This window comes from Amphimedon queenslandica, unplaced genomic scaffold (assembly GCF_000090795.2).
Source record: "Amphimedon queenslandica unplaced genomic scaffold, v1.1 AMPQUscaffold_13328, whole genome shotgun sequence".
NCBI classification, from domain to species: Eukaryota; Metazoa; Porifera; class Demospongiae; order Haplosclerida; family Niphatidae; genus Amphimedon; species Amphimedon queenslandica.
This window is the reverse complement of record NW_003546436.1, coordinates 31,122-45,254: the sequence shown is the minus strand read 5'-3', so window position 1 is coordinate 45,254 and position 14,133 is coordinate 31,122. Positions and strand designations below refer to the sequence as shown.

The window sequence follows — 14,133 nt, the reverse complement described above, 5'->3', positions numbered from 1 at the left end:
AAGGGGAGAGAAGAGAGGGAGGGAGGGGAGAGAGAGAGAGAGGGAGGGAGTGGAGAGAGAGGGAGAGAGAGAGAGAGAGGGAGACAAAGAGAGAGAGAGAGAGAGGAACAAAGGGAGTTATACAAAGAATAAAAGAATACTAAAATAAAAGCTACGTGAACCCATTATGGTTTAATTAGTCCCTTCTCATAGTATCACCGGTCAAATAAAGGTGAGTACAGACACTATTACAGACACTATGAGTTGGCACTGAACTGAAAGACTTAATTAAAAACTAGCAGCTGCATCTCAACAGGTGTAGCTGTAGTCTTCGCCTGGTAGTTATCTCCAATGTTATTTTAAAAGGATTGTTCTGATACCTCAAACCCAATAAGGCATACGACAGAGTCAGTTACAGGTGGAAGGATTCCTACCAGTTCTTCCTTACTTGTCAATAATTAGTTCCTTCAGCCCAATCCCTTTATTACACACTGGACACTTCAGACAGACTCCTCCACAGAAACCATTAGACCCAGACCCTTGACCTTTGGATGTCACGCTCTTCCTATACCTAACAATATACAAACACAAATACATGTACATGTACATTAGGTAGCAGACACATATATACATGTATATTCAGTATTATTATTGTCATCTTAATCTCTTACTTTCTCAAAGCCATTTGTAGAAAAGCCTTGGCATCAAAACATTGTAAATGGTAGCAATGGAGACCTCTACTGGGGTAGGCCATCTTCTGTTTAGTAAGCTATGAAAGGGAGAGAGAGGGGGGAGAGAGAGAGGAGAGGGAGGGAAAGAGAGGGAGAGAGAGAGATAGAGATTATAATGTCAGTCATTCATTATTGCTAATATCTTACTGGACAGTTTGATGATACCACTACACTCTCAGTACATATCTCATCAGATACACCTGGAAATGATAAGAATTAATGGTACATCATTAGCTAGTGAGGAGGGATCTTTAAAACAATAATAAAGTAATTATAATATCAATTAATTATCAATTAAAAATTAAATAAAAACACTAATAATTACAGCTACATGTAGACATTCAAAAAAACATTACAACTAGTAGCAGCTGCACAACTAAACATTCAAACAAGTACAAGGACTGTAACCTCCATGATTGTATATACAAGTATTGACTCATTTATGATAGAATGAATTAGGAAACAGAGTATGCAATGTATGTAATGCAAAAGCAAAAAAAAGCATAAAAACAAACACAGTAATTATTATTTCATCATCGTGAAACATGAACTATGTACATGTACATGTACATGTACAACACTAAAACTACAATTAGTGACCCACTCATTCTTTCTTGGTCATTGGTTCCCCTGCTGTACCAGTCATCAGGTGGTTCTATACACATCAGGTTATTAATCACTTTATCTATCAGCAGGTCAGGCTGTATCACTCGGCCCGGACAAGAAACAGGAGATTTGAATTTAGATGTACCATTGGAGGGACAAGCCAAGTTCTTTAACTGTTCAATGATGTTGGACTCGTTAGAGGGGGCGGGGCTTGAAGAATAATTGAATATCTTTTTTAAGATACAGCAAGAATCCCTTGAGGTCTGGCCCGGACCACTTCTGCTCTGGTAGGCGGAGCCTGGAGCAGAAATACTCCTGTCTCTATAACCATTCTGGGAGGCGATTGATCCATTAACACGACCAGCAATTGACTGGTTATAAGTAGGCGGAGCTTGTAATCTACTGAATCTCATGTAGGGAGAGGGGAGACGGAGCGACTGATTGACTCCGCCCATAGGGACCCGACACTGAGCCATAACTGCGGAGGAGGCATGGCCTGGAGGATATAGACTACACTGGCCGTATTGAGAGTATGGTAGCATTTGGTGGGCGTGGTTTCTTAGTGAGGGGGCGTGGCTTTGCAATGATGGAGAAGGAAGGTGAGTATGAGAAGGGAACATGGTGGATGGGGGAGAGAGAGGGGAGGGAAGGACAGAGATGCTTTCGGTTGGTTCTTGAGGAGAATACGGAGTCCAGGGGCTGGAAGGTGAGAGGGAAGGACTCATCGCTTCGTAAGAAAGAGGCGTGGTTTCATATAACTGGTTAGAGGGCGTGACATAGAATTCGTTAGTTCCAAGAGAGAGTGGGCGGGAGGGAGGGGGAGAAGGGGAAAGGGCAGGGTGAGGAGACGTGGGCGTGGCTGTAGGCATCGTCGAAGCCTGTCTGACTAGTTTGACAAGATCATTAATCCCGATTAGTTGTCCATAAGTCCCACATAAACTCCGTATCATGAACTGAAATGTCTCTTTGCAGACATCAAGTTTTCCTTCAAGACCAGCACTAGGTCCTCTGATAACTCTTACCATATCTCCTTCCTTAGGCCTAATAGGTTCTAATAACTGGACGCTCGGACGATAGAGGAGCAAGGTATGGATACTGGCTGTGGGCGGAGTCAAGGATAGCGAGACCACGCCTCTTGACTCATCCACTGATGTGACAATACCAGTAAAACCAGCGAATGATTGAGTACCAGTGGGGCCGAGAGAGAGGGAGGACTGGGTGATGTATAAATGAGAATGTAACAGGTGGGACAAGGAGACTTGAGTACCAACCCTATGAGAGGGAGAGGGAGAGGGAGAGGGAGGAGGGAGAGAGAGAGGGGGGGGGAAAGAGAGGGAGAGAGAGAGAGAGAGAGGGAGGGAGGGAGGGAGAGAGAGAGAGAGAGGGAGGGAGGGAGGGAGGGAGGGAGGGAGGGAGGGAGGGAGGGAGAGAGAGAGAGAGGGAAAGGTGATATTAATCACATTATAAAGTGTAACTTTAGGAATTTTTGAGGTCCAAAATTAGCGCAAAAATCAAAAGCTTATAATTACTCTTTTATCAAGCTAGCAAAAATAAAATCTGTGTAAACAAAATATTACAAGCTATTCACAAAAACTCACTAAGGACACAGAAAGAAAGGAAACATGTATATACATGTAGACAGAACATTATTAGAAGTGGATCTAACCTTCTTCCTGAAGAAGTGGAGGTGACATACTTAGCTTGAGTAGAAGGTCTTGTCCCTGCTGATTCTTCATCAACCAGACACTGTTGCTGTTGCTGCTGGACGAGATCAGCTTCAGTAGTAGTGACAGAGGAAGAAGAAGACTGAGATACGGTCGAAGGAAGAGAAGAAGAGAGAGGGAGAGAGGAGGAAGTCGAGAAGAATATCGAGTCGAGAACTGATTGTATCTCTGCTTGACTGAGCTCTCCCGTAGTTGAAGGAAGAGGAGCCGTCCCTCCGCTGATTTGTAAAGACTCCTGGCTACTCGTACAGTGAGCCATATCCCTCTCTTGTGCTCATTACACAAAATAGACTATCGGATAGATTATAATACCCTTGACACAGGCTGGTATCAACTGTAAATGAAGAATAGAAAGGTTCTAGGCTTTATAGGCACAAGTCTTTGTACAGTAAAGGTTTAAAAGAAGGCCAGAGAGCCAGAGACTTTTGCCTAAAACGAACAAACACTCTTAAAGATCTGATTGAAATTTGATAGTTTTGCTGAGCTAAGTTAAATTTGTAAGTGACGTCTCGGGAGGATCACGTGATTGAAACTATTTTTAAAGGCGCCAAAATTAATTAATACAAAATACCACAACATTTTTATCATGATAATAATAACAATAATAATAATAATAATAATAATAATAATAATAGTAATACCTATGGCCGGTCACTGATGATAACAATAATATAATAATGTAAACAGATAATAATAACAATAATAATATTAATAATAATAAATAACAGTTAGAGATCTGATTCTGGTGACGAAGATATACGAGCAGGAGCTGTTGGTCGCTTTCTCTTCCTCCTCTCCCTCTCACTCAACATATCAACAATATTAATATACGCATCATCATCTTCACTATCGCTGCTAGAACCCCTCCCACCACCACCATAATTATTATAACTAATCATTAGTCTCGAATCATTCAATCTAGCTGATAAATTCAAACTATCAAGCAGGCTAGGAGCAGGTGGCATGATCCGAAAAGGAATAGACGATATATTTGTACGAGGCCGATCCTTCTCTAGCGGATTGTGGGTGTGGCCAGGATGACTCCTAGAATCAAGTATTACAGGTACGTGGGTACTGGAGGAAGAACCCATAGAGGGTAAGCTAGAGAGGCCAAGTCTCAGGAATTTAGGAGCCGAGGAGGAGGAGGAGGGGGGAGAGGGAGGACAAGGGGTAGGGGAGGAAGGGAGGAGGGGGAACCGGAATGTTGGTATAGAGAGTTGGAGGAGAGATGGAGAGGGTGGGCCATCAGAGCCTGCATTAGGACCAACTGTAGAATGATCTTCATCTTTCATCCTGGGAAGAACAAACAGCAAAAAAGCAAAGGACAAACACAAGAAAGAGAAGGAAAGAGAGACAAGGAAAAAGTAATTAATGTATTTCAAAAAATTGTTAATAATTGTCAATCATCATCATTATTATTATACATGAAAGTTTCTTACTGATCAGTTCAATTACAATCACGATATATAACATGTAACATGTGGTAATAAGTAATAATTATTGAATATTCACAAAGTTGATAATTAATTATTCATTGATAGTTAATTAATTGAGGCGTACCTAACTGAAATATCATCATCGTCATCATCATCGTCTGATTCTAAAGTTAAATCAATGACTACTGGAGCAGGTGGGTTGGAAGAAGTACCTTTAAAAGAGAAGAAAAAAATGAATAATAAAATAATAAATAATAATAATTATTATTACCTGTTGTAGCTGTAGAAGGATTAATTATAATTGGAGCGTCTGATATAGTACAAGTATCTTCTATAAAAAAACAACAAAATAAATAAATAAATAAATAAATAATTACTTGATTTTGATTCTCTAATTGGTTTCCAAGACCCATCCCCACTGAACTCAATCTCAGTTTCCTCGCACTGAGAGCAGATATCCTTCAATAACCTGTTGAACATGTGACAGGAGGTCATGTGACCCTATACATGAAGTACATGTACATGTACGTACCCGTCAATAATGAGTTCAATAAATGGTGCCTTCCTGTCGCAGACTGGGCATAACCATTTGGGTTTCCTAGAGGAGAAAAGTGTAGCATTATTAATAATATTGATGTTAATGTAGTACTTTTCGTTTAGTTGGAGGTAAGTTGCTGCTTCAAAACACTGCAAGTGGTTACAAGAGACAGAGCGACAAGGATAAGACATCTTGACTTTACCCAACTAGAAAAAAAGATAATAATGATGATGATAATAATAATAATAATGTAATAATAATAATAATAATAATAAATTCTTACTGGACAAATCAGTGATACCCTAAGGCTGGTAGCTGATATTTCGGAATCAGTTTCAACTGTTAACTTTTCTTTAACTATATAATGAGTTAATTAACATTGACCACACCCATCTTGTGAATAATTAATTACCCAAGGCACGGGATATTTCAGGAGATTTAACTCCTTTTCCTTTCAACGTTTGAAGAAGATCTGAAGGAGACAGGCTTCTAGCCAACTGTATGGTCATACAGTAACCCTGACAACAACAAACAATAAACAACAAACAATAACAACAACAACAAACAATAAACAACAAACAATAACAACAACAACAATAACAACAACAACAAACAATAAACAACAACAATAAACAGTAAACAACATGTTTACCTGTGGGTCATTATGACTATCCCTCCATGAGACTGTGACAGTGTTGGCCTGAGGAGCTGAAGTGTGGACAAATGAAGTAATGTTGATCGGCTTCATCAGGTACTTATAATCAGGACGACCGGACAAACTGTAATTATAACCCTAGAAAAATATTTATAATAATTAATAGTTATAAATAGCTATTAATAATAACTAACTGGTATTACACAACTCTTCTTATTTATGCTGAGTCGGCACTCTGTTGGACAATAGTCCTCCTGATCACAGCTGGTCTCACGCCTACACAGTCTAACGAGAAAAGGGAGGGGCATCATCATCATCATCATCATCATTATTATTATTATTATTATTATTATTATTATTATTATTATTATTATTATCATTGATTACCTCAAAATGACTTGAGTTTGAAAGTTCCCGGGTGTGGTCCTACAAATCGTAAACAAATTAATAATTAATTAATTAATAGTGTTCCAATTCACACACTTTGAGCAGCTGGTAGACACTTTGTACACTACACACTGATAATGACGTAACACTACTGCATGTACATGTACTTCTTCCCTCTCCCTCTCTCTCTCTCTCTCTCTCTCTCTCTCTCTCTCTCTCTCTCTCTCTCTCTCTCTCTCCCCCACCCCCTCTCTCTCTTTCTTCTCTCTCTCTCTCTCTCTCTCTTACTCTGATATGAATATCTCCTGGACTTGTTGTGGTGTTAAGTGAAATTGGGTCACCATAACCTTCTCCCGACTGTACATGCTACTCTGTGTCACTATAAGGAGAGGGAGAGAGGGGGGAGGGAGAGAGGGGGGAGGGAGAGAGAGGGAGGGAGAGAAAGAGAGAGAGAGAGGAAAGTTTATCAGAGAGAAGGAAAGAGAGAGAGGGGAAGAGAGGGAAGAGAGAGAGAGGGTAGAGAGGGAGAGAGGGAAAGAGAGAGGGAAAGTTTATCAATATTAAATATACATTACTAATAGCTGAGTCAGCAGTCCTGATGTAGCAAAGGGGAGAGTTAGGGGGAGAGAGGGAGATCACCTTATTTAGACAAAACAATAGAATCACATACTGTATAGTGTATTAATATGCTAAAAGGAAGTGAAGATGAAATTTCCCTTTCCCATGACCAGAACTGATACAGGAAACTGGGAATTGGGAAACATGTACATGAACATGACTTTACATAATAATTATAAATTATTATTATTATTAATTATGTGAAATTTTATAACAAAGAGGGGAAATCTGCTGACTCAGTAAAAGTAAAAAAACAAGATAGCAAAAACTTAAAACTCAGCTTATTAACTATCAATAACTATTAATAACTATTAATAGTTATGATGTCATACCTAGGTAAGTTGGTCTCATGATGGTAGCGACCAGCTGATAGAAAGGATAGGATTTGAATTTAACGTCAGGATACTTGACGACATAAGAGGGCGGGGCCGGGGCTGTAGACGCTGATATTGGAGGCTTTGGAGGTGAGACTTTCGGGGGGATGGCCCGACGTCCGAAATGCTTCTCATAAATGTCTTTGATGTGAGCGTGGATGCCAGGAGCATCAGCCATTACTAGTTTATCTGCCCTCATCTGTAACTCTTTCTTCCTCCCTCCAGCTGAAGTATTCATAGCCTTCATTAGTTCCTTTAGCTCAGCAACACGGAATGAACTCAGCAGAGACTGAGAGAGAAAGAGAAACAAGTTAATAGAGTGTATAAACGGTCCATAGTAACTCACTGTAGTGGAGTAGTATTGGTCTCCAAACGAGGCCATGATGGTATCTATGAGGTATAATAAATATAATGAATAATCAATAGACGCTGGATGGTGGGGTACTTTGGATTTAAAGACAGGATCAGTCTCAATTTAGAAGTAAAGGGAGAAAGTTGCAGCAGTAGAAACACGTCTTCTTTTTCTTAAAAAGATCTATTGATGGGCGTGGAGGTTAAAACAAAACTCAAATCATGATCGATGAATAATTAATTAGATCCACAATGGGTGTGCTGTGTAATTGACCACACCCTCTAATAATTAAAACTGTATCGGTAATAATTAAATTGTGTCGATAACAAGGGCCAAGTTTCAAGTTTCTTTGTTTTTATTTTATTTAAAGGAGGGAGTCAGGGAGGGATGCCAAGAGGTAGGAGATCTCGTAGGACTACTGCTCGTTCCAATCCAATAGCTGGACGGAATAGGAGAAACAGAGAAAGTAATAATAATGGCCAATTTTTTTTATTCATTAATTTTATTTATTATGATACTGATAAAGCCTTCCAATAAAATTCATAGTTTTTATATACCTACTACAGTTGCGGGTTTATTATTAAATTTATTTCTTATCAGCTGTATAAACTGTTTGTACAGTATAGTCAATGCAAAACTGCAATAATGTGTGAAAAACCATTTTTAATTACACACGACAGTTTTCTGATACATATTAATGTCCTTATGCTGCTATATTCCAACAAATATTTTAAAGTTATGAGTATTTTAAAAAACGGGCCAATTTTTGAAAAATACCCAAGGCCTTGGCTTTAAAAAAATAGCTCTGAAATTACCCTGAATTTTTATTACATTTTTGATACATATTGATGCCCTTATGCTGTGTAGAAAGTTTGAGGTATTTGTACAATGTGTATTGACATATTTTATTTACTTGTAGCACTGCCAACTGTCTCCATTAAAAGTGTTGATTTGCTTTGGAATCAAAATCAAGAGAAACATGAAACCGATTCCTTTGAATCACCGAATCATCTCGTGCTCAGGAGAGGATTCACGTTTGATTTCATAATTGAGATCTCAAATCACGAGGGACTCAACCCTGATTTGGTTAAACTAGAGTTACGCCGAGGGTACAGGGCAAGGATATCAAGAGGTACCTTGTTCCAAGCAATTTGTGGAGGGAAATCAAGAAGACATTATCAATGGAAAATGGAAGTAAGAAAATAAATTATTATTATTATTAAATCAAATAATGTTGTTGTTATTATTATTATTTTGTTGTTGTTTACTGTTGTTGTGTATTGTTGTTGTTTAGGTTGTGAGTTCAACTAATGGCGAGGTCCGGTATAGGGTCCACACTCCGCCCGATGTACCAGTGGGCAGCTACCGATGTCACGTCCGTGTTCCCCTCGGGAAGAACAAGTCAAAAGGCGAACGAGTTTGGGAGGACAAGAAAGAAATAGTGTTCCTCTTTAACCCGTGGAATAAAGGTATGTCTGTACATGTACATGTATTAATACACACATACCGTAGATCGGGAAAATTTCGTTGTTAAAATATTTTCGCGGATGAAGTGACCCGCGAAAATTTGACACACGAAATATTTTTTACAGTGAATAATAAGATTACCGGAATTATTCTAACGTGCAGCGGTGCACCCACGAGGCTCTTCTAGTCTTCTAAAAGCCCAAGAAGGCCTGAAGTTCTCACCCAAGAGGCTCCTTTTCAGTTTTAGTACTGTCACGAGCAACTTCCATTGAATAGCTGTCCATCGTCATCAAGAGTTAGTAGCCACTTGTGTGGTTTATGACGCGTCCAAAAATTTTCATGTTGGAAAAATTTTGCAGATGGGTCAACCAGTGAAAATAAAATACCTTGAAAAAATTTCACGCCAATTATTTCTAACATGAAAATTTCCTGATCTACGGTATTATTTAATTATTATTAATGTATTTATGTGAGGTTAATTAATTATTCATTATTAAGACCACGCCCCTTCCATTAGATGATAGTGTCTACCTACCAAATGAGAGGGAGAGGAATGAGTACATTAACAATGAGACTGGACTGATATGGGCGGGGACTCACGACAGCACTTTCACGTGGCCTTGGAACTTTGCACAGGTACAAACAAAAAACAAGTTGTTTATTATCATTTTTGTTGTTGTTTATCAGTTTGAGGTGATAAGTCTTGAGACAGTGTTGTACATGTTGGATTCATGGAGGTTGGGATCTGATGCTAGGCGGAGTCCAATTCACGTTACGAGATGTTTAGCAAATATGGTAATAATAATAATAATAATAATAATAATAATAATAATAATAATAATAATAATAATAATAATAATAATAATAATAATTAATAATGTTAATTAATTAATAGGTTAATAATAATGATGGTGACAGTGGAACATTGATTGGTCTATGGTCCTCCAATGATGATGATTATGCTGACGGCACTAGCCCCACCTCCTGGAGTGGATCTGAAGCTATTCTAACCCAGTACATGAGTGACAAGAAACCAGTTCGATACGCTCAGTGTTGGGTATTTGGAGGGACTCTTACCACAGGTAGGCTATTGGGAATTTTAGTGGTGGAGTAAAATTTTAGTAAATTGCGCTAAATTTTTGGTGATTGGCCGTTTAAATTTATGGTTAAGCATGATCATGATGGTTCAAAATAGCCATTGTTGAATGACCCAAATTTGACAAAATTTACTCCTTCAAAATTATATGATAGTTTGTTTGTTTGTTTGTTTGTTTGTTTGTTTGTTTTAGTGTTGAGGACTATTGGTATTCCTTCTCGTCCAGTGACTAACTTTGAATCAGCCCATGATGCTGATTTCAACAGAGCAATAGATTACTACTTTGATAGAAATGATAAGATGATAGAAGATAAGAGCAATGACTCTATATGGTAAGGGAACAATAGCCAGTAATATTTTATTGATGCATATACATATACTTACATGTATGTTGTGTAGAAAGTTTGAGTTGATTGTAATCTAGAATAGATTTTTAAAGTTGCTCCAAAATCGGACAAAAGTCCCTGTACTATAGTACAGGGATTTTGACCAAATTTCATCAAAAATGAAAAGGAGAGAATTCTCCATTTTTATTACATTTCCTGATACATATACATGTTCTTATGTTGTATAGAAAGTTTGAGCAGATTCCGATCAAAATTGGATTTTTTATGAATTTTTAAAGTTGCTCCAAAATTGTCCCCAAGCCCATACTTTATTTATGAAGGTATTCCTCCATTCATTAGGAACTATCACGTGTGGGTGGAGGCCTGGATGACGCGCCCTGATCTTGATGGGGACTATGGCGGCTGGCAAGCGGTTGATGCCACACCACAAGAACTCTCACCTCACTCCCGTACGATGGTAGTAGGCCCCGCCTCCATCCAGGTACGTAACGACACTTCCTAATAAGGCAATAATTAACATGTGCTACATGCATAGGCTATTAAGGACGGTAAAGATCTCAAGTATGATAACGAGTTTGTGATTGCGGAGGTCAACGCTGATATAAAATATCATGTTGAGAAATCGGACGGTTCTTTTTCTGTCGTCTCAAGGCATGAGACTAAAGTTGGTAAGCACATCAGTACGAAGGCTGTCGGGAGAAACTCCAGGGAAGACGTGACATCTCATTATAAGTACCCTGAGGGAAGTGCCTCTGAACGGGCGGCACTGATGGGTGGGAGGGGCCATGAGGAGGAGGAGAAGGGAGCTGTTAGTTTCTCGGCTAAATTGACCTCTGGACGGAGAATTGGAGAAGATTTGACATTTGGAGTTACTGCTAAAATTGACTCACCAATTTCAAGTAATAATAATAATGATAATAATAATAATTGTTGTTGTTTTTGTTATTATTATTATTATTATTATTATTATTATTATTATTATTAATTAGGTAATATTAATGTGACTGCTGTTTTTGAGACCACCACATACACTGGAGTAGTCGGGAAAGAAATCAAGAAATCAAAATCAATCTTAAGTAAACCAATTAAATCATACATTTATTTTATTATTAAAATTATATTTACTAGGGCCAAACAATAATGACACTGTTGATGTTACATTTGTTTTAAAAGCTACCGAATATCGGAAACACTTAGGAGAGCAGCCACTGATATCAGTCACAATACTAGGATATGTGGAGGATCCAGAGCAGGCCTGGGTTCATAAGATACCATTGAACCTGGAGCTACCACAACTGATCATTAACATTGATGGAAAAGGTAGGGAAAATAAGGATTATTGGAGGTTAAATATTAGTGTACGTAAAATTAATTAAGTTAAAAGTTCATGGTTAAAATATTAGTGTTTTATAATTGGTTCTATTACCTCTTATCAGGTGATGATGTTAAATTGAAGAGTGGTAGAACTGTGAGTGTTAAGGTGACACTGAAGAATCCACTGAAGAATGAATCACTGACCAACATGACACTACACATTGAAGGAACTGGATTAATAGGAGCCCGTACTTTAAAATCAGCGTAAGAGAGAGAGGGGGGGAGGGAGGGATGGATGATTTATTGTTGTTTTCTCTTTGCTGTAGTAATGTTCCATCTGCTGGTTCTGTCACTAATTCCTTCAGCATCACTCCCAGGTCTTACTCCAGGGTCAGTGAGAGGAATTATTTAACACTGATAGTAACTGGAAGATGCAATCAGCTCAAAGGATTAATGGGGACTGGGTCAGTTGAAGTAATACCATGAGATACAGTGGAACACATTCATCAATAGCACTAGTAGTGTACCTCATTATTAATACTTGTACCCTCATTGTATACATGTACCTGTAGCAGTAGAGCAGACAGTTTCTGGTAATTTTATATTATTATTTTATAGTCTTGTCCTTTTATTAATTTTTTCTATTTTTTATCATTTTTTTCTATTATTTATTTTCTATTATAGTTATTTTTATTATTTTCTATTACATTTTTCTAATAAATAAGTATTATTATTATTATTATTATTGTCTTGGTTTAACAAGACTCCTCTTGGAAAGAAGAGAGCTAAAGCTATCAAAGAAGCAATGGGAGAGGATGATGGAGGAGGAGGGAAGAAAGGGAAGGGAAAGGAAAAGAAGAAATAAACACAAAAATACAAAATACACGTACACTTATTATTAACTGTATTGTTATAATTACCTTTGTCTTTAATTCCAAATGTATGTAATATTTATAAGAGAGGAGTGAGTGTCATTATTATGCTCCCTATCATGATTAATGAATTCCTGCTCTGTGTGTGGGCTGGTATCAATGAATCTAATTAACTGATCACAAGATGTCCTTAGAGAACAAGTGTTGGGATGCGTTTAACAATAGAGATCATAAAGAAGCTGTTCGCTTGCTACCATTAGTGAAGGAACAGGATAAACTTGAAAGAGTAGGGAGCCGTCTACTTCATTTGTCTTCAAGGAATGGCTGGTTAGATGTTACAAAAGATCTCATCACTAAATATCACTGTGACCTACACGAAAGAGATATTCTGGAGCGGACTTGTCTTCATTTTGCTGCAGAACGTAATCATGTTGATGTGATGAGATATCTCATTGATGAGTGTCACTGTGATCCAATGGCTGTTGACAGGTTGTGGGGGCGGACACCTCTTCACCGTGCTGCTAATTATGGTAAATCTGCAGCTGCTGAATATTTACTATCAACTGGTAAATGTGATCCATTGGCTAAAGACAAGTATGGGGACACACCATTTAAACTAGCTAAGAAGAGAGGTCGCACTGATACTCTTTCTGTCTTTAAGAAGTTTGGTGGCATAAAATCATCTCATCCAGTTGATTCTTATGTTAACGTCCTCCTTGTGGGTAATCCTGGAGCTGGTAAAAGTACTCTTAGTCACGTCATCAAGGACACAGCTATTAGTTCTATTGTTCTTGGTTCCTTTAGAAATGTTGGAGGGGTAGTGGCCTGTACTGCTGGCATCATTCCTTATAAACTACAACACAGGACACTGGGTAACATCATTCTTCATGATTTTGCTGGTCATTCGGAATACTACTCCAGTCACAGTGCTGTGATTGAGAATCTGTTACAAGGTTCTGGTGGTGTGTTCCTGATAGTAGTCAATATATTGGAGAAGGAACCAGTCAAACAGCTTCATCAGTGGCTAACAATTGTAAGAAATGAAGCACAGAAAGCTCTTAATGAATGCCATGTTATTGTAATAGTCAGTCATGTGGATGAGATAAGTAATCCTGTTGAAAGGAGAAGGAGAAAGGAAGAAATACAGGAGATTATTGTAAAGGAAAGCTGTGATAGCGTCTTCTTAGATTGTCGTAAGCTTGGTGGGAGTGGTGTGGATTCCTTCTTTAATAAGTTGTGTAGTGCCTGTGAGTCGATTCGTAGTACAAGTGGAAGGAATTTGAGTCTTTATTGTCACATGATGTATGGTCTACTGGAGAAAAGGAAAGAGAATATACTGACCCTCTCTGATGTAATGTGTGCTGGTAAGGACAATGATGATTACTTTATACCAGATAAGAGAGAAGACGTCTTGGATGTTCTTGATTCGTTGCACTCAACTGGTTTGATGAGTGTTCTTAAAAGTGAAGAGAAGGTATGGGTTGTTGTGAATAAGGGTATACTACTAACTGAGGTGGATGGGATTCTCTTTGCTCCAGAGACATTCAAAGAACACGTTGACATTGCTAGCAATACTGGTATTGTTAGTGTGTGTGGTCTGACTAGACTCTTCCCTAAATATGATCCTGACATGTTGA

The 14,133-nt window shown here is 38.3% G+C and overlaps 2 protein-coding genes across 5 annotated transcripts in view; one reads left to right on the top strand and one right to left on the bottom strand.

Annotated features, from left to right (window-relative positions):
* LOC100634901 (serine-rich adhesin for platelets-like) overlaps positions 1 to 7,599 on the bottom strand; it is an 8,504-nt gene extending 905 nt beyond the window's left edge. The window contains exons 1-20 of the mRNA XM_019998285.1: positions 7,494 to 7,599; positions 7,395 to 7,438; positions 7,007 to 7,337; positions 6,345 to 6,435; positions 6,057 to 6,095; positions 5,864 to 5,954; positions 5,667 to 5,807; positions 5,427 to 5,532; positions 5,298 to 5,371; positions 5,126 to 5,220; positions 5,009 to 5,074; positions 4,854 to 4,945; positions 4,748 to 4,807; positions 4,601 to 4,688; positions 3,771 to 4,333; positions 2,983 to 3,313; positions 1,315 to 2,588; positions 858 to 910; positions 651 to 748; positions 428 to 550 (exon numbers count right to left, since the gene is read on the bottom strand). Coding sequence (XP_019853844.1) covers positions 428 to 550; positions 651 to 748; positions 858 to 910; positions 1,315 to 2,588; positions 2,983 to 3,313; positions 3,771 to 4,333; positions 4,601 to 4,688; positions 4,748 to 4,807; positions 4,854 to 4,945; positions 5,009 to 5,074; positions 5,126 to 5,220; positions 5,298 to 5,371; positions 5,427 to 5,532; positions 5,667 to 5,807; positions 5,864 to 5,954; positions 6,057 to 6,095; positions 6,345 to 6,435; positions 7,007 to 7,337; positions 7,395 to 7,430 — 3,752 coding nt within the window. The 5' untranslated portion in view covers positions 7,431 to 7,438; positions 7,494 to 7,599. The remainder of the gene's footprint in view (positions 1 to 427; positions 551 to 650; positions 749 to 857; positions 911 to 1,314; positions 2,589 to 2,982; positions 3,314 to 3,770; positions 4,334 to 4,600; positions 4,689 to 4,747; positions 4,808 to 4,853; positions 4,946 to 5,008; positions 5,075 to 5,125; positions 5,221 to 5,297; positions 5,372 to 5,426; positions 5,533 to 5,666; positions 5,808 to 5,863; positions 5,955 to 6,056; positions 6,096 to 6,344; positions 6,436 to 7,006; positions 7,338 to 7,394; positions 7,439 to 7,493) is intronic.
* A 93-nt stretch (positions 7,600 to 7,692) lies between these two features.
* LOC100634778 (protein-glutamine gamma-glutamyltransferase K-like) overlaps positions 7,693 to 14,133 on the top strand; it is a 13,616-nt gene continuing 7,175 nt past the window's right edge. The window contains exons 1-13 of one of the 4 annotated variants that reach the window (XM_019998288.1): positions 7,693 to 7,866; positions 8,320 to 8,594; positions 8,695 to 8,869; positions 9,385 to 9,503; positions 9,555 to 9,662; positions 9,763 to 9,949; positions 10,157 to 10,295; positions 10,650 to 10,791; positions 10,846 to 11,209; positions 11,300 to 11,386; positions 11,439 to 11,630; positions 11,747 to 11,888; positions 11,951 to 12,292. In XM_019998288.1, the coding sequence (XP_019853847.1) occupies positions 7,788 to 7,866; positions 8,320 to 8,594; positions 8,695 to 8,869; positions 9,385 to 9,503; positions 9,555 to 9,662; positions 9,763 to 9,949; positions 10,157 to 10,295; positions 10,650 to 10,791; positions 10,846 to 11,209; positions 11,300 to 11,386; positions 11,439 to 11,630; positions 11,747 to 11,888; positions 11,951 to 12,110 (2,169 nt within the window). In that variant the 5' untranslated portion in view covers positions 7,693 to 7,787 and the 3' untranslated portion in view covers positions 12,111 to 12,292. Of the gene's footprint in view, positions 7,867 to 8,319; positions 8,595 to 8,694; positions 8,870 to 9,384; positions 9,504 to 9,554; positions 9,663 to 9,762; positions 9,950 to 10,156; positions 10,296 to 10,649; positions 10,792 to 10,845; positions 11,210 to 11,299; positions 11,387 to 11,438; positions 11,631 to 11,746; positions 11,889 to 11,950; positions 12,293 to 14,133 lie in introns of those variants that run through there. The other 3 variants (XM_019998289.1, XM_019998290.1, XM_019998291.1) reach the window with 3 other exon arrangements.